The 24,811-nt window shown below is 40.6% G+C and overlaps 2 protein-coding genes across 3 annotated transcripts; one reads left to right on the top strand and one right to left on the bottom strand.

The window, feature by feature from the left end:
- Positions 1-2,756: 2,756 nt before the first annotated feature.
- Positions 2,757-16,068, bottom strand: sybu (syntabulin (syntaxin-interacting)). 2 transcript variants are annotated; one of them, XM_054782825.1, is made up of 8 exons: positions 15,875-16,068; positions 10,591-10,620; positions 10,239-10,425; positions 9,712-9,912; positions 7,779-7,878; positions 7,558-7,710; positions 4,743-4,898; positions 2,757-4,478 (listed from the first exon to the last, which is right to left on the bottom strand). In XM_054782825.1, exons 2-8 carry the CDS (start codon positions 10,612-10,614, stop codon positions 3,329-3,331), a joined length of 1,971 nt encoding a protein of 656 aa, XP_054638800.1. In that variant the 5' UTR covers positions 10,615-10,620; positions 15,875-16,068; the 3' UTR covers positions 2,757-3,328. The 2 variants fall into 2 exon arrangements, with proteins under 2 accessions (XP_054638800.1, XP_054638801.1); XM_054782826.1 differs by having other exon boundaries at positions 9,712-9,858; positions 15,875-16,063.
- Positions 16,069-18,414: 2,346 nt separating this feature from the next.
- On the top strand, positions 18,415-24,025 carry gdf6a (growth differentiation factor 6a). Its single transcript, XM_054781836.1, has 2 exons — positions 18,415-18,858; positions 21,900-24,025. Exons 1-2 carry the CDS (start codon positions 18,498-18,500, stop codon positions 22,844-22,846), a joined length of 1,308 nt encoding a protein of 435 aa, XP_054637811.1. The 5' UTR covers positions 18,415-18,497; the 3' UTR covers positions 22,847-24,025.
- The last annotated feature ends 786 nt before the right edge of the window (positions 24,026-24,811 follow it).

Raw genomic sequence — 24,811 nt, forward strand, 5'->3', positions numbered from 1 at the left:
CCTATTCAAAATCATTTAAGGCGAACAGTAGTGTTTTTTATTATTTCTATAATTTTGTTTTTTATATTTGTTTTTTTTTTCTTGAAGTGTCTGATTTACTTGTATTGTTCTGCCCTGATTACACTGTACATCTTCAAGAATTAAATAATTTGAGATAATCTGTAATCAAACCCACCTTTCACTTCATGCTCAGGGTGCCTATAGTTATAACATTGCTAATAAGCCATCATTTATTCTCAGTGATCTTTGTTAATCTTGGATAACTCTGAACAGGTGCCATCACCCTCACAATGTACAATTGTTGCAGTGGTGAAGTGCCATTGAGATTCTGTAGATTCTTCAGCAATAAGATCTCCCCTGCTGTTAAACTAACTAGTTTGCATGTTTTGGTTTAGAATTAGCGTCTACCCATAAACAATCATGGAGGGGCTATGGACAGTATTTCAGATTAATTTGTGCAGTGGCTTGTTTTGATTTGAAAACCCAAAGGACTGGAAAAACAAACATCCTCAAGTGTAACAACCTGGCTTTATAAATAAACTTCAATGATTCCTACAGCAAGAGGTGATAACGGGCTAACTGAATATATTGGCTTTCAGCCTTGTTGGATTTCAGCCGACTGTCGTTATTTGAAAAGAAAGCCTCTACTTTTGGGTAAGAGCCTACATGCAAGAATGTTTGTACAAACATTAGTGCACTGTTGACTTCTGTTTAATTTACGTAAGAATTGTTATACAAATCAACGCTAATCATACCACAAATAGCTATAATATTGAAAGGCGAAATTGAGTGTTTTCATTCCAAAACGTAGCATTGTCATCCAGTAGCAGAGCCAGAAATGTTTCATTGGGGTGGCAATAAGCTGATACCCGAATTGTCTAGATGACCAGTGCGGTGGCCGGAGAGTGACCAGGGGTCGCCACATCTATTAGAGCAATTAATAGCTGAGTAGTGTGCCGAGGGCATGTATTCAATGCATACTTTCTGGATTCTGTGCCCCATCATGGCGGCCAAACCCGTTTAGGGCGTAATAAGGAAGTGGATGCCAATCGGCACTCCTATTTTAACTCTAGACTGGCATGCCCACTAATGCTGCGACAGAGAGCTTCCATTATTAACAGATGTTTGTGCTGAATCACGCTTCAGAATTTAAGTCAAAGTCAGCATAGTGAGAAAACTTGACTGGAACCGACCTAACTAATCATGGAAAACATACCTACCACTTGCGGTTCATGCAAGACGTGTTATTGTCAGCTCCTCCCCATGGAAAGTTGTGTGCTGCAGTGAAGTGCGTCCATGCGGAAACGACGGTTAGGCTAAACTAATGTTCTGCACCACAGAGCCGCATGTGTCAAAATTGTCCTCCAGTCGTGGGTGTGGCAATCAGGTGGCGGGAGAGTGACCAAGGGTGGCCACGGCCACCACGTAGCTCCGCCACTGTCATCAGCGTATTGTGGCATAATCCAACATTTTAAGAGTGGATACTGGTGGACGTCTGCGCTTGGAGTTTGTGTAGGGATGCATTTACTCGTGTTGGCTGAAAAAGTTTGAATATAAATGTGATTTAATGCCTACTACATTTTTTTGAGTCCATGGAGCTATTGCTTCCTAATTGTGATTTGTTGGAGCTCTTATAAATGTTTTACAGCTGCTATTTGATGCTATAAAAATACTATTAACCATGAACTAAAATAGTGAACAAAACTGTTTCACATTATGAATATGCCAGAAAAAAGAGAAAGGATTTTGTCGTTTGCAGATATGATTTTTCAAACTAATGGTGGTAAGGCAGGTCAAAAGAGCACAAACTGTGCACATAGTTACAGTATACACTAGGGTGAGCAAACGTCATTTTCCTAGAATGTCCTGCTTTCATGTCCTGTCCTGTGTTTTTTTTTTTTTTAATTAATGATGAAAACATCCTGGTTTTCATCTGGTTTTCATCCATCCATGATGGATGGATGCATGGATGCGAGTGAAGCCATGATATAAATGTATTGAAATTATATTGAGTAAACGTTTAGTATCATTTGAGTATGTCAGGCTGAGTGTCCTGGTTTTGGTAGTCAAAATATAGTCACCCAACAGTCGTTGAGCCTTGACACTGAAATGTTTGTGTCATGAAAAAAATCCCAGAAAGGCACCTATAGAAGTTATGTGTTCTTCTGGGTAATATTACTAATATATATCACCACATATCATAAGACTTAGCTCCGGCTCCAAAAGTGGGATGTTACCGCATCCTATGAGTCAAACTGTTGATGCCTTCTGAACCAAGAGATTTTGCTTATGTAACTTTGAAATGCCACTACATGGCAGAGTGGAATGTCGTCACCATGATGAGATAGTGTTAGTTCCTTTAGGCCGATCTGCTTTATTTAGTAGATTGGTGTTACATCATGATTCTGAAAAGTATGGGTCGACACACACACACACACACACACACACACACACACACACACAGCTGCAGTGGCACTGACCCAGTTTGCCTTTGCCGCAGTTTTACAGCTTCAGTAAAGTGGATTTAATGCACCTCACCTTGTCAGCTTTTTAACCCAAGGGACATGAAAACACAAACGGAGAAAGCTTTTACATAAGTCATGGGAATGGTGTTTGGCTGTAGTTGGATATTTTCAACTTAATTAATATGAACATCTTGAATAAATGAAGGTCTGAGCTAACTTTTACAAGCATCTTACATAAGAGACGCATTTGCCACAGCACAACCCTGTCAAAAATGTCAAGGGTCCACACAGTTGGCTGGTTATCATGCTTTAATAATATACATAGACATCTGATGTAAACCACTTGTATTGGACATAGCTCAGGCACATAACTATTAACTTTCTGCTAGCAATACATTGGTTCACATAAAGCTCCTTTGCTAGGGAGGAAAAATATACACTTCACAAAAAAAAAGGTGAATTTACATTAAAGCTTTGGCTGAAGGTTTAAGGTTTCTTTTTGAACAATAACTCAGACATATCAAACCTGTCAAACAAAAATAGACATTCAATCTTTCACCTCCCAAAAAGATCTCATCTGAACGAGAGCTTTTACTCTAACAAAGGACAACATGGCAACATTACAAAACAATGAACGCAACCATCTACCAAGATGATCAGCTTATTGGAAAAACTAGAAATAAATTACCCCCATGAATAAATATTCCCTTTCATGTTACCATTTCGCATCAACTGATGGTAAATACAGTGCAGTGTAACAGTGCTGGACCCCAAAATGCTGCATTACGTGATCACAATAAGAAAAAAATACATGAAAAGTGCTTCTAATTCAAAGGGAGGTGTGTGCTTGTGGGTTGGAAGCATTACACAACTGGCCTGTGAGCAACATGACGGAGAGAGTGCAATCCCATAATGCAACAGCCCCGGATGAGTGCAGCAATATTGTAGACTGGAGCGCTTCCATCCACACCATGTCGTGAGTAGAGCCAGGCTACTGTGGGTAACACAGGGGCTGCCACTGCAACCAGATCCACCAGGAAACTGTTGCTCCAATACTGCTTGCCCACCACACCCAGTTCCGGTGACAAAGAATGTTTTTCTGTGCTCACACCAAAATCTAACTCATCCATGAACCGTGTGCTCTGTGCAGGATCTGAGCCGCACAAGCCGGTGTCGGCAAGTGTGGCTGTGCTGTCAAGTGGGGCAGGGGTCAGCACGTTGGGTATGGCAGGCATCAAGACAGGTGGCTGTGCACAGGTGAAAGTGGTGGTGCTGGGAAGGTTTTGGAAGCCCAAAAGAGTGTTGGCGATGGACAACGTTGGGTCTTTAAGAAGCTGGTAAAGCAGAGCCTGGAGGTCTTGAGGCATGGGCGTTATGTCAGTCTGGATCCCTTTATCTTCAGTCTTCTCCTGGGAGAGTGAAAGTATACAGCTGGTATCTTGTATAGTAGCTGATGGAGGTGGATTGGATTTTTCTGATAATGTGGACACCCCGGGGACAGACTCTAGCCCGGGTTTTGCTTTGCGAATGGAATCCTGACTGAAATCCACCGCAGTGGACATAAAGACCTGCTCTAAGATGTCAGCTCTGTTGGCCATCTCATCATTTATTAGCAGCCCACTATCAGCCATGGCCTCTTCTGCTTGATCTCCCAACTCCATCACGCCCTCTCCCTCCCCAATCAGCTTCTTCCGACCGCTGTCAGTGCTGTCAAAGATCAAGTCCAATGTGTTGTCATCTTGCAGGTTGGCACCACTCTGAGCCAGCTCCATGCTTTGCAACAGCGACTCCAGCTTCCGATTTTGGATGTTTATGTCAATAAAGTACTTCTGTATCCCCTTATCCTTTTCCATCAGACTGCTCTTCATGGTCTCCACCACCTGGCGCAGCTGTTTGATTTCCTTACGGGCTTCTTTGAGGGACAGCTGGGCCTCTACTCTGTGACACTCCTCTTCAATCCAGTCTTCCCTCATTCTGCTAAGCTGGCCCTTGAGCTCCTCAATTTCTGCCTCTCTGAAAAAACAACAAAAACCCAGTTACTTTGTGTTACTGGAGAAGTTTTAGGAGAGTTGGTTACTTTATTTAAGACGTGGTTGCAAAGATCCCAGTCATCTTGACATAACGACAATAACAACCAGTTATACTACAGCTCAGCAATGACTCACTGAGGGGAAAGGAGACCACGGTCCCAACAGATTCAAATGTCACATTTAAAAGTTGAGTAGAGCTTCATGGTATGGGCAGCCACCAGAAACCTATTCTTTAAAAATAACCAACCTGTCATGCATCCTGTTCTCAGACTCCAACAGCTTTGTCTTCAAGTGTCTGATGGCCACTTCCTTCTGCTGCAGTGGGGTGAGGTACTGCTCAGGGTTTGGGGGTTTGATTCCATGGTTGTCTCCACAATAGTGGTAGCGGCCCAAGTTTGCTCGCCTGTTGGGCAAAAATCTATATAGTTTACCCGTAAAGAACCAACCGGCAGAATACACCACTAATGATGTTTAAAATCACTTCTAGCAAAAAGGCAATTAGTGTGTCTGAAAGAGCGCTGCCAGAGCAAATGCTCACTGGAGCCGAGAATTACTGTCTGACGCAGGATTACTGGCATGCAGACAAAAAAAAAAAAAAGACTAAAAAGTCAGAATGTGGTTAATCTAAACGCAAGCTTAGTAAACAAGGAAATCATTAATTGGTAAAACCTTCATCTAGACGCTAATTGCATTGACAAGCACATGCACTCTACATTGTATGTGATTCATGCTCTCATGCACCAAGAGAAATGGTTAAAGGACGAGGTTGGTTTTTTTTATGCAGATTGTGAGTGGGCGGAATTGGACAGCATGCAAAGCAGCCTGTAAGCTCCCCTCTTCCAACTGCACAACATCGCAGCAACCTCAATTACGCGATGCTCTGTTTCCAAGCCAGTAATAGAGACAACACAAGAAGGTGGAATGTACCGAGAGGATAACGGATATAAAAATGTAATGAGTGGCGCATCGATATGCATTTTGGTATGCAGAGTTTCAGCTTTGCTTCAGTGCCAGCAAGAAAATAAATTTCCTAAATGGAACCAGAGAGATTGCGATGGTCCCACGAGTGATCAAATCTGAAAATGCAGTAACTAATATTCCATGCTGCCTTCAAAACAATGCGCTTTTATTCTAATCTGTTTATGAGCTGCAGGTCACATCGTCTGGGCTCGAAATCCAGACTTTTGAATGATTGTAATCGTATTAATCCCAACCACGGCCTAATCAGCACAAATAATCCCAGCAGGCTGCAACAGAGGAAATGAACTTGATCCTTCATATTGGCTGAAATACAATCCAAATCTCATTCCCCAAAAAGTAGGTCCTTCTCATACAGGAAGCGGGAATTCTATAGTCGAATGTTCACAGTCAATGGCTCGATTTATGGTTAAATCAAGGGTAAACCCCAGCTCTTGTTGTAAATGGGATGGCTTCAGTGCCCTGGTGACGCTGATCACAATAAGCGGTACCATATACGACACCTTCTCTGAACCTGCCGACTCAAAACCTGACAAGGGAGTCAAAATTTAAAGCTGATGTGCACTCAACTTATTTTTTGCAGCGTTTAATCACCGCAACATTAGGCCTGTCACCATAATGGATATATCGATTTATCGAACGATAATAAAAACAGGTCGATAATTATGAGTCCTCGATAAATTGACATTTCCGTGTATGCGTGTCTGCTCCATCTGTTAGTCTCTCTGTGGTACACAGGCTGGATGACAAGAGGGTTCACTCTGCATGTGTCTGTGTTCACTGGCTCCACATGAAATGAACACAGACGAGAGCGAGCATCTTCTCAGCTAGCCTTTGTCCCAGTAGTGGAGGCGGGGGCTACGTACACGGAGTGCGAGCAGTTAGCTCACACGCGATTATGAATGAAGGCCCAAGAGTAATCGTTTTTAAGTCGAATGCCACAGTTCCAGTGTGGATGTGAAGCAAAGCCTTCTTCCCGACAGTCAACGGATACTGAGGGGTTTGATCGGCGGAGTAAATATTGAACGAAACATCGCAAAATGGTGCCCATTCACAGTGTCGCTCGCTACATTGCTAAAGAAATGCAACCCTGCGGTTGAAAAGCCAACATTTGAAAAACCAACAGTAGGAATTGCCTGGGAGATATCAGCAACACTGCATTTTAGCTCACTATCTTGTATGTTTTATCCACCTATTGCGTTGCTGTGTGTAGTTCTTTTGACACCAAGAGGAGGATTGGTGTGCGACGTGTGACGTCCCGCGATTCGTGAGTGTTCTAGTAGGCGGCTTCTGTGCCTCAGGTGCACGATGCTCGAGTGCCATTTTGGCAAAAGTGACATGACAAAATGATCATTGAATAATAATAAACCAAATGATAATATGGTTTAAAAAAAAAAAAAAGTCGAAATTATCGATTGTCGATCAATTTTAGCACATTCATGTCAGTGATAACAGCTGTGATCGCTGGACACCACATGATTTTTCGATAAATACATAATTAACGTTTTATTCGCATGGAATAATTTGGTCCCATAACTATAGCCTAGTGTTTGTAACACTCACGCACAAATCAAGTGTGTGTTAGGAAAAAAAACAAAAAAAAACAAACATAAGTCATTCAAGCCGCTTCCCACGCTAATGAACAAGCGTGACGGCGGCGGTCGTGAAAGGTAATGATCGTTATTGGATTTCCATGGTTCCTATACTTGATCGATATTATGTGTGTAACAGAAATTGTGTGTATTTTGCAAACAGCACATCAATAATGACTTCCAATGCATTGCTTTCAATCATCTCACAAGATGCAATTACAGTTAATATCGGAGCCACTCAGTAAAACCATGATATTTGTGTTTGTTTTTTGTGTTCCACCCCACATCCAGGATTAGATTATCAATTGAGAAAAGACCAAACGATATCAAAGATTCATTTTATCATCACTATTCCTCAATCAACCAATTACAATTGGAATTCCCATTTCAACTATGACTAACAATTAAAAAATATACATTCCTTACATAGACCTCTGCATTTTCGGAGAACGTATCATATACATAAATAAGTATGATACACAAAAGGAGTACCTGGAGGTCGGGCTAGAGTTGCAGCTGCTGCTGTTGGTCGAGGAAGCAGCTCTGGGTGGAGTCCTGTAGGGAGCGTAGAGATCTGCATCACGGTTGCTGGCAGGGCTTCCTGCTGGTTTGAAGACTGGGAACGATCGGATGTGCGTACTGCGACTTCATTAGTGAAACAAATTATTTACTTTTAACAAACAACTCTAGCATAGTGATTAATTACAGCAAACCTGCGATAGGGAGCCTTCTTTCCTGATGATTTGGAAGTCAGGCTCTCCTTGGTCTTTAGGCTGCCTGTACTGCTGGATGAGCTGAAGTCTGCCTCACTTCCTGCATTGGAGGAATTGAATATTAACATTTAATCAGACGGACCCACACAGTGCCGCTTAATAGCTACAACAATGGGTACTCTCACACAATCTAATATAAGGTAATCCAAAACTAGCTGTATCAATACTCTTCTATCAGATCCCTTTAGACTGTGCAGATGTGCCTTATAGAGTCCATAAGTGGAGATTCCCACTTAGAATCAGGCCACATTCAAATATTCAATATATGCTAAGCTATCTGAACGAAACAGGTCCTTGGTGATGAAGCAAATTAGTGTAATTTCGGATAATTTATAATTAATATATTCATTAATAATGAAGATTTTGGTTTTACAATACGCAGAAGGCCAATAAATATTGAGCAGCAGGCCAAAATTGGCCCCTGTGCCACACTTTGGACACCACCGCATGAAATGACAACTGTGCCATCTGTGTTTGGTGTGACTAGAAGCAATTCAACACAATAATTAAGCATGTTGCACCTAAACAATGTCTGTAATGTTCATTCATCAACAAGACAAAAGTGCTCTCTCTGTGTTTGAGCAGAAGCTTCTCAGAAATGATCATATCGTGTCAACTGTCAGTCAAAGGCCAGTTGGTAAGTTACATATTTTGTCCCATCTGCAAGACGAACGTGCGCGTGAAACAAAAACATTCACATAATTAAACTATAGTCATCATATCACGTTAAATCAGATGGCTAGAAATATATTTCACGGTTTAGTATATCAGACATTAAAGCAAACCTGAGAGACATCTCCTGCCGTCAAACAACACCATCGTACTGTGTCCAGTGATGACTGTGTCAAACTAAACAGGTCCAAATTTTGTCACGCTACACCACTTGGTGAATCTACTGAAGTTGTGCACACGTTCACTCAGCCAAGTAACCTCCCACTAATCAGCCTAATTGGCTAAGCTGCTGAACCTTTTCCCTCCTATCAGTTTACTCCTCATTTTGCTTCAGGGTCAAGTAGTTCTGCGTCCGAATAGGTTTTTAAGATGAAACAAGTCTAATTCTGGGATGGAGTGTTTTTATTATCTAAAGTGCCACAGACAAATATTATGTCTCTTTCCTACAGTTCTGTTGAATGTGTAACATGTCGATGTGTCGTATTTTAGATATGACCATTGTTGACTTTGGGATTTTATTATCCTTTACAAAAAATAAATATATATATATATATATATATAAAATAAGTCCCCCCGATCCCAGTGTGATTTTTGTATACTGTACACCTAGTGAGGATAAGCAGCATATAAAATGGATGGATGGATATTTTACGAAACTTGTATATAATCATTGCCTTGTGTAAATGTAGCTTATATAGAGAGTCATTGTGTGCAACCTGGTTGGTTATTTATATTGTTTGATGTTGACTGTTGTATTTCTAATTTATTACTATTATTATTTACTCACATATTTATCCATCCATCCATTTTCTATGCTACTTGTCCTCTTTAGGGTGGCGGGGGTATGCTGGAGCCTATCCCAGCTGACTTTGCGTGTATGCATATTTTTTTGGAATGTACTCCACGCAGAGATTCGAACCCAGAACTGCCTGATCTCCACCGTGCAGCCCCCTCACATAATCTGGGGATGTTTATTTTGTGGGTATTTATATTGTGTTTCTGTGTTTTTGTATTTATTTGTAATTTGTTAGTCATTCAATTTGGGTGACATCTTATTTTACAACATACAGATAAAAAACAATGCCATCCAATTTCTTTTGTAAGCATATGGAGTTTAATGATGAATGGGGGTGCCATATACAAATCTTGCCTGGCGTACCACTTTGGGTAGGGCCGGCTCTTGTTTTGTTTTTTTTTTTACCTCTGGCTTTCATGGCAGGCCTGAGTTCCTTCTTGCGCCTCGGTGCACTTCGTGGTTCACAACTTCCCTCTGCCATCACCCGCACCCTCTTCACTTTGGTCTTGCGCTCGGGGAGTGTTGGCGAGCTGTGGGCACTCTGCTCTGAGCCTGACGGGGTTTTGAAGGGGGACACAGACTGACTAGTGGGGCAGCCGGTGTCATCTATATTGTAGATAGGCACACAGACAATAATAACCAAGAACGGGCAACACGGGACAGACATGCAAGAAATGATCTTGCGCAAACACACACACGCGTGCACACACATGTACACGTGCACAAGCTGGCCTCACTCTGCCAAGGAGGCCAACATGATACATACATAAATAAATGATCTGGATTGTTCTGGATTGTTAAATGAATGATGATGCTGTATAATACTGATTATGTTATAACAAGAAGGTTTTTTTGCATTTTCAGTCTTTTTTTTCATAAAAGGTTGAAGCACTAAATTGCCTAAAATCACAGTCAAATCCTTCCCTTCTTACCTGAGTAAAAACTGTTGGTGCTGTTTGTCCTCTTGGAGTGATCTGAGCTGACATCACACTCTTTTCCCTCCTCCTCTGAGAAAGGGGAGTCAGAAAGAGGTGACCCTTTGCCCTTAGGCTGAAAGGGATGGAGGACCAAACGTGGGATGCGACTGCGAGGGCTGCCTTTCTCAGGGGACTTCTTTTCCTGTCCAGGAGAACATGCTGCATGTTGCTACATTGGTGCATGGTCAAATGTGTTCTGACACAAAATAAATGATTGTTTTCTTACTACATCATAAGTCAACATGTTGGAGAAGTGTACAGGTGTACAGCATTTAGCATGCTGAATTGTGCAGTAATCAGGACTGACCTCGTACTCTTGGAACGGCCCCATGTTTCACTGAGAAAACACAAAAATAAAGATAAGTTTGGATGAACCACACAAAAAGAAAAAATCCTGTGGCTCCATTTTGTCCGTTAAACATTTAAACAGAGAACAAAGACCCTCTTTCGGTCGTGCCACTAAATCACACGCACACACACACACACACAGCCTGGTACAGATGGCACAGCAAGTAGAGTGCCAACTGTAATCAACACACTTTCATTTTAGGGCCTTATAAAAATGGTTTTAGGCTTTTGAAGGTCCAAATTCACATTTAAAAGCTTCTATTATTGTGGTTTAGTACTGGAGTGACATTTGAGCTGTTCTTTTTTTGGCCTGCAGCACATTCAAAAAATATAATGTAAAAGGAAAATTTTAAAAAAGGAAATATCAGCAGTAATTTTCCAAGAACTAAGTCAAAATATTAAGAGAAAAGAGCTGTGATCTAACGCGAAAATTTTGCATTTTACGAGATTAACGTTATAATACTATGAGGAAAAATAACATCCTTATAGTACCATGTAGTTGAAATATTAAAGAATGACGTTATTTTTTTCAAAGTTGTAATATGATGAAAAAGAAACAAAACAATGAATAAAGTTGAGATTTTTGGAAATTAGGTTGCGGAAAAAGTTATGATGTTATGAGAATAAAACCATAATATGAGATTAAAGTTATAATTATGAGAAGAAAATTTACAAGAAGAAAGTTTAAATATCTGAAAAAACCCCCCAGCATAATTGAAAAAAACGGCTGTAATTTTCTAAAGAAGAATAAAGTCAAAATATTAAGAGAAAAAAATGTTATTCTAATGACAAAAAAGATGCAATAAACTGAGGTAAAATAATGTCATTTTAATAGCTTAGAGTTGAAATATTAAAGAAAAAAAAGTGATGATATTATGAAAAATGAACAAAATAAAGTAGCAATTTTTGGAAAATTGGGTTGGGGAAAAATGTATAATATGGGAATGAAGTCTAAATAATATGGCAATAGACTCAAAATATTACAAGAATACAATTTAAGGAGATTATTGAAGAAGAAAGTTGCAATATTTGGAAAATTAAAAAAAAAAAAACACCGAAATTGGGAAAAAAAGAGCAATAACGGAAGTTCATACTAATAATATGCTTAATAATATGCTACGCCTGTATATCAGAAAGCTGAGATGCAGTTTTTTCTTGAAGTATATACAGTACAACTTCGGAGCATATCTACGTGTGTTGGTTTACAAAATACCAAAGTGGCTCTTGTATCTTTTCATTTTTCATGTGGCCCTGGGTGGAAAAAGTTTGGACACCCCTGGTTTATGAAGGCTCTGCACTCAATAGGCTAGGTAAGCAAGGGTTGGAAGAATAGTAGGTGATTGGCTGACAAGTTGGTGTCACAATTCTGTGACAGTTTCAGCTGAAGTGATGACTTTCAGTATGCGTCCAAACAATGACGGGATCAGGACAATGTCACTGTTGTCCCCTGAAATGCTCTTTTATATGCTTCCCTTCTTTGTGCTGAACTTTGTTGTAGTTTCTTACTCGTATGTCCATACAGAACAATCAACACAATAGTAAATATTCATATAAACATAGGAAATTCTGACATAGATTTTTGAATGCTGTTCTTTTTTTGGCCTGTAGATGTGTTTATTTTCAGTTTTCCATTCCACTGTGTGATAAGTTTGTTCTTATTAATTCACTAATTTGCTATTGCTTATTTTGCTTAGTGTTAGATGTGAGCCGGAGCTGACTTTGGGTATGAGGTGGAGGATACCCTGCACTCTCCAACAATAAATTCTAATGTGTATACTGAAAAATAACAATTCACATTTAAATTCATACCCATTGTTAATTTGAGTCTGCAATTAAACTAACCTGCATGTAAGACGACCCACACTTATCTTATTATGTAAGACCAAATTACATGAACTCCCTTCATACCCGCGGGAGGACATAAACAAGGACAAGAAACAAGGAACAAACATTTTTTATGAATGCTTTAAAGCTAAATAATGCAGAATTTCCTTTCATGCTTGAATAAAATTCACATAATCACGTCACTGCTGCTCTGCCTCTCCGCAGCTTAATGGGTCTGTTGCGTAAGTGCAGATGTGATGTACTTTTTTTTTTTTTTTATCGACCCCCAAGGTGTTTGTGCTGCTTGGACTCATCTTTTCTTCATTCCAAATGTCTGTGTTCTCTGCACCAATATACATTCAATGATATTCTAATAATATGCACGGATGTACTGCATCACCACTCAATGGCCTAATGCAAGTCAGACACCTTGTATGAAAAGCTTTTGTAAGATCCTCTTTCTTCACACCACAAAGGATGACAAAAATAGAACTGCACACTGTGGGAATAAAACTCAAACCCATCTTCTCAGATTCTAAAATGGAAACATTATCTAGGTGGCCTCCGCTACCTATTTTTATTTTAGATTCGACATCCTCGTGCACTACAGCCACAGTACCATGGTGCATGTGTGGCTGTCTAGTGAATTGGCACATCAGAATTATATTAAGCATCAAGCAGGGAAACGCTTCCACCCCCGTGCCCTAGCAACAGTCTTAGCAACAAAGGGAGAATTTTAGAGAAGGGAGCAGTGATGTGCAAATGTGAACAGTGTGGCAACTTCTGCAGCTCATCCTGAGACCCTTTATACATACTGTAGAGATGTGCGTGGGTGTTACCGGGTTACTCGGTTTAGTTAGCTGGTGTTATCTGGCTGAGCATTCTAAGGCATTTTTGATTGTACACAAAAAATACACGGTGCAGAACCCCCTATTTTGTGGGACCACAAAAAGTACAGTGGTCCCGCTTCACTCTGTCACGTTTTTTTCACAAATAAATTGATAAATTATACTGTTTTGTGGTTGAATATGGTCTATTATTTGTAAAAATTATGCATATTTAGGCAAATGTTGGTATTTTTTGCCTAAATTAAGCATTTCAATCCTAAAAATTGCTAAATGAACTATAATACAAATATAAGGCATTCAGAAGATGCTTTCAAATTGTGATATGTGGTATTTTACACTGGTCACTGGTGTCAGTAATGTTATTGTAATGGTCAACAACAAGCCTGTATTGCAGGCTTGAATGATCTCACAACAGGCATTATATTAATAACATAATAATCATAATAATAATCAGCATAATAATAACACAGGCTACTGTTGCGTCAGTCACCCGCAGCAAGCTAAAACTCAACTCTGAACCCCAGACATTACTTCCTGTCCACTACCCACTCATCTCCCCTGGCAACACACACGAGTATGAGTCTTATTTATGTCTTAAATGGCTGATTTTCTGTTATTATGTCTACTATATTGGGCAATACGAGTGTGAAGGTGACTACAGTGTTGTCATTTCATGTCTAGACGACTCTAATTATGTTGAAATCGCATTGAGAAGGTCATAAACAAGTTTTCTATGCTCAAAGTACGAAAATATTTGATTTATAAATAAAGAATCTTAATTTGCGGAAATTCGCTTATGATGGTCAGGCCTGGAACGGGGGATTACTGTAACTGAGATGCTCTTAAAAATGTTTATTTTTGACACAGCTCGCTCTGCTTCCCCCTCCAAAACCTTTTCCAGCTTGACGTTGATGTTCTTCTTTGGTTTTGGATCAACATTTGCAATAAAAGTGACAGTTTTAATTATTAGATTAGAATCAGCTCCAGAACCTCCCCCATGTCTCTCTTCAATATGCCTTACACACTTATTAAACACATTTTAAACACTCACCACTAACGAATGATAATGTAAGCTGATCCATGTTGGAATTGCCGTCACAATGTCGAAGTTCTATATAACTTTCACGTTTGCATCTATAGTGCGTTCAAGAACTGCTGAACAAAGCGTGAAATATCAATGCTTGATGAAAAAAACATTGTCAATGAAGACATAAACGTAAAAATTGTGGGCTTTTATAAATTGTTAGCAACCTAAATCAGATGTGTGTTCTGCGGAAAAAAACAGACTATTTTTGGAGAAAAAAAATTACCAAAAAAATCTGCAAATTTTTGGAATTTTAAATGTGCGGGGGATTCATTGGATTTATTTATCCAAGTACAATGAATTACTCATGATATCTCTAATATTGGTTAATGGCAAGCTGGTTTATTAATGAAGCCGTGATGCCCTGCACTCTAACAGACAAAAATACATCAAACTAATGTATGTGTTGCATGGTTGTCTCAGGCTGTGAACGAGATGATGGCAAGCACATTCACACAGTCTCAACTGCCCAAACAAAGTGCACGTGATACAGATAAATAGCCATGTGTCTCACTGTCCTCCATTACTGTTACCTCTAAAGATGATAAACAACATTTATTGGTTATAAGGCAAGCCACATCTTAGTAGTAAACTGCATCAAAATTCCTTGTGCACATGTTTCCTACAGTTAACACTGATTTAACATGTCAACATAAGCAGTGGGATATACAGTACGCATGCTCAGAAAATGTTTGCATGACACGTAAACACGTCTTTAAGCTTCCACTCCAGCCATCTCACTGAAGCAGATGCTCTGCGTTTGAAAGCAGCATAGATATTAAGTTACATTAATCCTCTCCAGCTCCACTCCAACTGCTTTCTAATGATGATCTACAAATGGAGCAGTCCGTTTACCCCTTCACGCCATACAGTAATGCAGTCTCATGTGTCCATGCACCTGATGCTGTTTGAATTTGTCTGTTGGCAACAGCTTTTATACTGTATGATGATGTTTTCCTGGGGAGCCTCAATTGACCTCCATTCTGTACGATATTAAGGCGCATGCAATTGAAAGTTGTAGTTGAAAAATGTCCCTCTTTTCTTCCTCATATGAAAACTTGTTCCTTACAACCTTTAAACAGATGGCATCATCGCATCATGATGTCAGACGGACGCATTTGACTGAGTCATTGCTACCTACAGCATCTATGTACGGTATCTATCTAGACTATAAGCATTCATATCATTACAAACAGTACAGCTAATTCAATTATTTGCTGCTGTAGCTGTCACATTTGGGCGTTGTTTTGTTTCATTTGGTGCCCCCAACATAAAAAAACAAAAACAAAAGGATGTTTTTCCTTGTCCTGAGAAACGTCAACCATACAGGATATACAGTACAGTAAGTGTAAACACCCAACTTTAAATCTAACGTGGCCAAATGTATTTGACATGCACGCATATTTCATTTTCGCATGATCATTCGTCATAATCAACAACAACAATAACATTACAAAAGACAAAAATAACAATAAAAAAGGGCTTGCCTGGATGTTTTGCAGAGATTTCTCCTCGGAAGAATGGTCGGCGCAGCACAAAAGCTCTATCTGCCCGTGCTCTGCTGTTCGGATGTTCTCCACAGGAGAGCTAGACTCACACACACCATAAAACAAGAGTCCAGACCACTGACAGTGCATGCACTGATGACGACCATCCTCAGGGTGTTACATAACGCATTAACTCTTCACCCACCATCGTGTATAGCCGCAGACACTGATGAGCATGTGTTACAGTAGATGTAATCCATCGATCAATAGATGGTTGGATATGTGTTTTCAAGTTTAAGATATGCAAATATATTCAAGAGGATCTGTATTTAAATACCAAGGTGGAGCTGTGATCATAATGGCTCTCCATGGTGCTGAAAGTGAGAGGGGTGGGGGCAGTGCGCGTGCCTTTTTTCTGTTAATAATTACCAGCCATTTACATCGGCGACATACTGGAACATTGACATTTCATTATCAGTTGGGTCCGACAAGTATATTGACAAGTAATGTCGTAAACAACCCCTAAATGAACAATTGTATCTATGTGGCCGCTCATCACTTGCCCTGTGAGTCTAACAGGGCCGCCAGGAGGTTCTGAATACTGGGTGGAACCGAGTTAAATGTGACGTCACCACTGTTGCCAGATGGGAGATACCAGAACATTAAAATTATAGTATTTTCAGGAAAATTACCGCACATACCCGATTTCATTTTGCCCGGGACCATCTGCTAAAGCAAAACATGACCACAGTATAGTAGAGTATTACTTATGATGCCGTTGTGCCTTTAAATTAACTAACAGCATTGTTGGAATAAAACTGTTCTTGGCAGAACAGCGCCCTCACCTGGCTGTCAAGAGGCACGCGAGACAATGCACAACATCAGGCGCAGTGCAGGATGATCCTGTTTTTGTTTGCTAATGTATTGAAGGTGTCAAATTACCGTCCAATGTGTGAATTTTGAAATTATTGATCGTACAATGGGTGAAATGATCGTATCGTACAAATGCGATAATTATCCCACGTCCGTCAATGCTCGATGTCGCCAACAAACATTTTTTGTCGCTGATGCCCTCTGCCGGAGCTAATGTGTAATGACATGCAGTGGGCCTACAGTCGCTCAAAATGGCATCTCCTCTGTCAATAATGTAACACAATGACAGTGTCATTCACCATTGAGAATGGTTTTAGCATAACTATCTTGTCCTCGTGACCCTTAGCATTCCGTCATTCACTTTCTGCCACTTATCCTGTTCAGGGTCAGGGGTCAGATGGAGTCTACCCCAGCTGAATTTGTGAGCGAGGTGGGGTACACCATGGACTGGTCACGCAAACAACCATTCGTACTCAGATTCACACCACTGGGCAATTTAGTCTCCAATTACAGGAACATGAAACTTGAATCAATCACACCATATGATTCACATGTTGACACTTACATTCATGATATTTTGTCTTTAAAATGTTTATTCACTGCCTGATGTGTCACCATTTTTAATAGGTCTCCAGATTCAGAGGCGTGAGACTGAAAAAAGGTTAAAATCTCTTAAAAAATAGTCACACAAAGAACAGAGTCATTAAAGGAGGGAGCAGCAAGCATGCAATGCAAGCAATGGATAGATATCAGCTCTTAAATGAAACTCTCATGAGCTTTTCTTTTGTTTTCATCATTATATTGGCCCGGACAAATGTACCCCCTTTGGTACCAGGCATTAAAATTAACAAGAAACTGGAGTGGTCTAATCATTTTTCCGTGACTGCAAATACAGTCGCGTGCAAGGCAATTGTATAAAATGAACACTAGAGGTCGTCAAAGCCATTTTGAAGACTTTGCTGTCACGCCAAGATGACCGCTTTTGCTGTCACGTTCGCTCGTGTGTCTTCAGTTAACGAGTAATTTGAGTCATGTTTTTAATAACGAGCTCAATTACTTACAAAAATCAAAATAAATAAAAATCCAGATGCCATGCTACCTACCAAAAGTAAAGGGCACGCAAACCCTGGTTGCATCATCAATAGTGGTTATTTTTGACACAGCTTTATGATCACCAAGTATGTTTTTAACTATCTGAACGTAAAATCTTATCTAATCTGATCGGATGTGTCCTTTGACTGGGATAGAGAGCATTACATACAAATATTGAACTTTAACACCCCCCCCCCACACACACACACTTTGCAAACCTGACAAAAATATTTTGCCACTACAGAAGAGTCATAATCTCATTTTAAAACTTTATTCAAAATAGAATTTGTTTCATGCTAACGGCATGTGTTTTGATATACGGTTTGATTTTACGCACGTGTTTGTTCATATTTCAACATCTATAAGAGGGGCAGCAAATACATGTCTTGCGAAACCACAACAAAAAACCTTTCCCACATGGATTCCTGAGTCTCTCTGGCCTTTTTGGCAAGTGGATGTCATGAAATTGGGAAGCACCGGGCGACCGTGTGGGCGTGTTCCTCTCGGCCTAACAGTCTCTGCTGCGGTGTGGAGTCCAGAGCGCAAAACGCACTTCTTGAGGGCGCAAAAGTAGCAGCTCTCACACCCTGACGCGCACACCATCTCCGGCTCAGGCGGACCCCTCCATCCAGGGAAAGAAAAAAGTCACCCTCCAGCCATGTTTGCATCTCGAGTTGTCACGCTTTACGTAGGCCTGCTGCTTTTTTTCCTTTGGAATATACCATGTTTCCAGTCAGCTGCTATCATCTCTCCTTCTGCTCCGAGGAGGAACAGGGGAGCGAGACTCCCTCATCAGGCCGGACAAAGGTCAATCAAACTCCTAAAAGACATCTTCGCGTCTTCCCGTCACATGATGAGCCATCACAAAGAAGACCATAAGGACGACATCGTGCCGCATGAGTACATGCTGTCCATTTACAGGACCTACTCGGCTGCAGAGAAACTGGGACTAAACGCCAGCTTTTTCCGCTCCTCTAAATCTGCCAACACCATAACAAGTTTCGTGGACAGAGGAACAGGTTGGTTTGGGGGCACAGTGATGCCATATTATCCAAAAATTGTACATTTGCGCATGTTTTTTTGGTGGCTATTTTTCCCCACACGTTCACAAAACGCGATTTCCTCTCAGAATTGACTAAGATTAAATTTAACCTCTGGGTGAGAGCACCGTAAAACACAAATTGAGGCACTCGCTAAAAAGAAGGTTGTAAATCAGTGTGAGTGCTGGCTTGGGAAAAAAAACGCGAACAGAGGAAACACAAAAAGCCCAAAATTGGCATGAGTTGGTTGTGCACATTTCCAAGTATTGTGCAGCCAACCTGATCTCAGCGAGAGAAGCAGGTGTTTGGGCCATTTAATATGTGTGGAAGCAGAGAGCCGGAGCCACTCTCATGCCATAATGCAATTAAATACACATTTATTCACTCTCTCTGCGGCGTGTTATTACTATGCAATTTGCAGTTTGTTTTTACAAGGGACATTGTTTTTCCCTCCAGTCAAATCCAAACTAAACGACAGCGAGCATTGCAGCTCTAGTGTGAAGACACAAAACTCGCTCGTGTGTCTGCTTCTTGATAGGAGGAAAAAAGGCCGCACTTTCTCGTGTGATTGTGATCTGATGTGTCAGTGGCTCTGACCCCGAGCTGGACCCTCTGAGAGCCGCTTGGCATCGAACGGCTGATTGGAGTATTTGAACTCAGTGATCTAATTGAGTGTTCATGTCATAACATATCAAACTATTCTCCCATAATGACCATTCAAGGCCATGATGGCACATCACCAAATAAACGACGAGGAAAAGTGGAAACACTTACTTTGCTGTGAAGTATTTTGCAGTTTTGTGCTGTGGTACCTCCACATTAAGTACAGAAAATGATTTTGGCGGTGCATTAACCTTCAGCGTTACACTCACCGGTATTTAAAACACAAAACAAGGACGCAAATACACAAAACACACAATAACATACTCTCATTCATATTTACGCACGACTATATCTCTCTCAATATATGTATATATATGTATATATATATATATATATGCTCCTCTTAATTGTCAACTATATTAAAATTAATCCTGTAGAAGCATTATGCACAACTACCACATCATATTTCCCATTTTTTCCAAATAATATTAGTCCCAAACTTCAGCTCATAAAAAAACTCGTAGACAGATAGCTCGACAGATACTTCACTCATCTCCAAGAGAAATTAAAAAATATTGCAAAATGCGTTTTGCATTTGTTGAAATACACACAAAAATATATTTAACGGAATCACGATATTCAGAAAACCTGGCACATTCTTGTCTGTCAACACGAATATGTCAGTAATTTCAACAGGCGGTGCACCCAATCCGTGCAGGCGCATTTTAAGGGGAATGTTGTCGTTGGCAACATGGAATGAAATATAAGAGGGGAAGTGTTTTAATGAGGAGGATGGGAATTCGGACTGTTAATTATTTGGTGAACTTGTATTCGATCTTGTTTTAAGTTCTTGTAAAAAAAAAAAAAAAGGTAGAAAAGAAACGTAATGCAGACCAGACGCGCAAAGTAACAAAAATGAGCACAAGGTTTCAATCTGTTTTTTACGGTTTCACTCGGCAGGGTTCACGGAGGGAAACTGACAAGGAGAATCAAATAATATATTTAGAATATATTGCACAAATCACGTGAACGAGTACACGCGGGCTTGTCTGTTTGATTTTTTACAAAGAACTCGCATGTTTGTGCTGATCAGCCGAGGGAAGTGTTTACTCGAAAGCAACAAGGACATTTTAGGCTATTGTGAAAATATAAGCGAGGACAAAGCATTGCCATTTGGAATTATTAGGAAATTACGTTACCTTATTTTAAAATGTAAAATCTCCCCAGAAAAAGAAAACACCTGTCGTTTCCTTCTCAATTTTTATGAAAGTTCTACAGATGTAATTACACGTCTGAAAGTTGATGTTATATTGTATGCTATTTGTTGCACACTCTTTTTGTGCTTCCTACACATTGTTGATGAAATATATGCAGGCCCCCTGCTGCTCCTGCAGAGAGAATAATGCATTGATTGTGTATTCATTTGAGTGCGTATATAGTATATACGTGTGTGTGTGTGTGTGTGTGTGTATGAGCAAATATGACACCCTAAGGTCATTATGCCTGGCACGCAGTGCCGACCTTTTTAGAATCATAAACTTGACAATACTTCTTCAAACACATGAAGAATACATGCAAATGGTCACAATATCACACAAAATTAAGAATCTCTAAAGCTGCAATGAAACATTCTTATACATAATCCATCATAAAGTAAAACGGAACCACAATAAAGGACGTGGACTTTCACTTGAAAGCATGGGGCATTAAGATAGCTCTAATTGAATTATTGGGGGAAAAAAAGAGTAATGGACGATGGGCAGGAAAATGCAAGAAAACAAACGAGTGTAACGATCAAGATTAGATGCTTCCTGCAAGCAGCTCGAACACTGTGTGCTTTGTATCTCAGCATCATTTTAAACAGGTCATGCGTGACAAATTTGCTGGAAATGAAATGAAAAGGCGTGAAGGACCAACAGTTTTTAAGCAGGTGTGCGGCCTTTCCCCTAAATTTAAGATCTGGATGGCAATACATTTTACTGATCATCACGCACTCGACAATAGGCCTTTTCCTCAATATGTTGTGTGTCTCAATGTGTTCTATCAGGTTTGGGTCCCACACATGAACACTTTTCTAATATTGGTCTGGAACTGTAAAAACCCATAAAACTACATTTTAAGAATTGCAAACCACTTTTCTTGATTAGACACTGAAAGAGCACATTCAAATCAAATACATGTAAAGTAAATGTTAATTCACAGTTGAGTCTGAGGCTGTATTTTAGCACTAAATGGGTACAATTAGGCAATTATCTGTTTCAGGCTGGTTTTTGGTTGGTGTTTGGGGGGGGGGGAAGAGAGGGGGAGAGAGAAGGCCTCTGTGGGAGAATGTGAATCCCCCCGCCTCCCTCCCATCCTGAACACTGTACACCCTAAGTGAATCTGACTGCAATTATTTTCTTCTTTTATCCTTGCAGACGATCTTTTGCACTCTACTCTGCGAAGACAAAAGTATCTGTTTGATGTCTCAACCCTTTCAGACAAAGAGGAGCTGGTCGGGGCCGAATTAAGGATATTTAGGAGAGCGTCGGGTGACTTGCAGACGACAGGCCTCTATCACATCCAGCTCTACCCGTGCAGCTCGGACACGCTGCTGGACTCCATAATCCTGGATCCTGTGGACTCCACCAAGTCCGGGTGGGAGGTTCTGGACGTGTGGCAGATGTTGAAATCTCATCAACAACATCATTATCATCATGAACATCAAGGGAACCAGCTCTGCTTCCAGCTCAGAGTCGCTCTTAGGAATTCTGATGGCGAGGTGGACCTCAGGGTGCTGGGACTGGACAGGAGTGGGCGATCCCAGCAGGAGAAAGCCATTCTGGTGGCCTACACCCGATCCAAAAAGAGGGAAAACCTGTTCAACGAGATGAAAGAGAAGATCAAGTCGCGGAGGTCTATCAAGGAGATAGAGGTGGTGAGGGCTTCAGAGGAGGAGGCAGCGGAGGAAGGGGTCCATCTAAGGGGGGTTAGAGGAGACGGGCCAAGGCGGAGGAGGAGGACAGCCCTGAACAATCGTCATGGGAAGAGACATGGCAAGAAATCCAAATCCAGGTGCAGCAAAAAGGCGTTACACGTGAATTTTAAAGAGCTAGGTTGGGACGACTGGATCATCGCACCCCTAGACTATGAGGCATACCACTGTGAAGGGGTGTGCGACTTCCCACTCCGATCCCATCTGGAGCCCACCAACCACGCCATCATACAGACTCTCATGAACTCCATGGACCCCAACAGCACACCACCTAGCTGCTGCGTCCCAACAAAACTCAGCCCCATCAGCATCCTGTACATAGACTCAGGCAACAATGTTGTGTACAAACAGTATGAGGACATGGTGGTGGAGCAGTGTGGGTGCAGGTAGCGGACACAAAATACAGCTTTTTGAAAGACTTAAAAAGCAATGATATGTCTGGATGGGTTGAGGAGACCCTCACCTGAATGACATCCACATGGGACGCACGCAAGAGGCGATATTTGCTATTTATTCCGACTCACTGCTCATGAAAATGCACACTTTCCGCCTTAAAGTGTTATTTCCCAATCATGCAACAAGTCATCAAACAGGCCCTTGTTTCCCAGACTGTCCATTGTGTGATGGAAGCCCATTGGGTGCCACTGTGCACCTGTTCGTGCCGTGGCTATAGAGGACAGAGGCTTTTTGCCCGTCAGCGTTTGGACTTGCAAGCTCTTGTCGTGCAATCTTGTCTGTAAGGCGAACTCGTTTGGGTCTGTGCATGCAGCCCGTAATTGCCTCTGTCCCACTGAAGTCATTAAATGCCCGTGCAAGTGCATTTTTTGCAAAAAACGAAGAAGAAAGGAAAGGGGAGAGAATGTCACACACACACACACACACACACACACACAAGCATGCATGCACACACTCACTCACACACAAACACACACAGTAGAGCAGATAATGCCTTCAAGAGATTTTTGCCTCACTGCAGACCAGTCAGGAGATGCTGTGTGAAGGTCTTCGTGTGCTTTTGTGGACACAAAACCAGACTTGTGGGTCCTCTGTTTTAGTACGATGATGTTTTAAAAAGCACACACAAGTCAGGCAAACTTATTTTTGAATTCTTTTGCTCAAAAGTCTGCATCTTTACGAAATGCACTTCCGCAAATAGCTGCGCCAAGGAGATGCAGCCAGTTTGTCTGCTCCGATGAGGAAAATGTAAAACAAGAGACTCGCAAAAGAGGCGATATTTAAATGCACATTAGCTTTGAATGCACTGCTGTTCATTATTTTTGAGCTGTAAATATTTTGTATAGTCGATAACTTTACAAAGTGCTCCGAATGAAGAAATGAGAGAACTGCATTTCTTTGTACATATACAAAATGCACTCAAATTGGTATAATTATATTCTATTACATAATTATTTTATTATTTGTGATGTACAGTTTCATGATAATCATATATTTCTTACATTAATAAGAGTAATTTAAGGTGTATTCAATTTTTTTTTTGTTTTTTTTTTTGCAGAGGGTGGAAAGTACCATTATTAATTGTCTACCTCATCATTGCATATAGGACCTTGAGTTTTGAGGTGCATTCAGTTAGAGTGTAAAGAGCTTTTACAGTATATATAAGATCATTTATATTCATATATTACTGGATACTATTCCACTCCTTTACTGTACAAATAAATTTCAAAACCAAGTCCACAAGCCTTGTATTTGGATTGATTCCACCCTCGTTTTTCTTTGTGTATTCAAGTCAATAAAACATTGTTGGAAGTTTTTACGAATTGAAATAATTGACAATCATTTGTCTCCGAGCTATTGCTCATGTATATGAAGGTGGTTAAATTTATGTGGACTCAATATCCTTACAGTCATTTAACGTCTCAGGTCTGCACAGCTCCCAAGTCAAATCCATGCAAGACTAGGCGTTCAGCGCAAAAAAAAAAAGAAAACTGTTGTTAATTACCAAGATGCTTTCATTTCCAAATTCTCGTCTCACCAAAGGGGCACATACAAGTGTGTAAATTTCTTTGCCAAGTGTTATAACATCTGCTACAGTATCACATGTTTTGCGTAAAGTGTTGATACTCACAGTGGCGCCTAGTTGACATGATTGCATAATTGGCTATGATGCATGACGCATGTGCAGGCAATTGTATTGCACGCTGTAGGAGAGCGGAATGATGTTGTGAGAGAGACACAGTGAGTAAAAAACATGAAAAGCAAAACAAATATGTTTAGAACTACAAATGAACCTTCTTCTGTGGCTTTTTTTTTGTCATTTAATGTCACGAACGAGGTGCGTGTGAGAGCTTTTAGGTGGGGTGGGGGCCCACCACAGCACCTCCAAAACTCTCCAAT

This window comes from Dunckerocampus dactyliophorus, chromosome 7 (genome assembly GCF_027744805.1).
Source record: "Dunckerocampus dactyliophorus isolate RoL2022-P2 chromosome 7, RoL_Ddac_1.1, whole genome shotgun sequence".
Lineage (NCBI taxonomy): Eukaryota > Metazoa > Chordata > Actinopteri > Syngnathiformes > Syngnathidae > Dunckerocampus > Dunckerocampus dactyliophorus.

Coding starts and splice junctions, on each gene's coding strand:
- sybu (XM_054782825.1), bottom strand. CDS start 10,614: ATGGGGCCGTTCCAAGAGTACGAG. Junction 7,879..9,711: donor GCCTGCCATGAAAGCCAGAG/GTAAAAAAAAAA, acceptor CCTCCAATGCAG/GAAGTGAGGCAGACTTCAGC. Junction 4,479..4,742: donor GAGAACAGGATGCATGACAG/GTTGGTTATTTT, acceptor TTGTTTTTTCAG/AGAGGCAGAAATTGAGGAGC.
- gdf6a (XM_054781836.1), top strand. CDS start 18,498: ATGTTTGCATCTCGAGTTGTCACGCTTTACGTAGGCCTGCTGCTTTTT. Junction 18,859..21,899: donor TTTCGTGGACAGAGGAACAG/GTTGGTTTGGGG, acceptor TTATCCTTGCAG/ACGATCTTTTGCACTCTACT.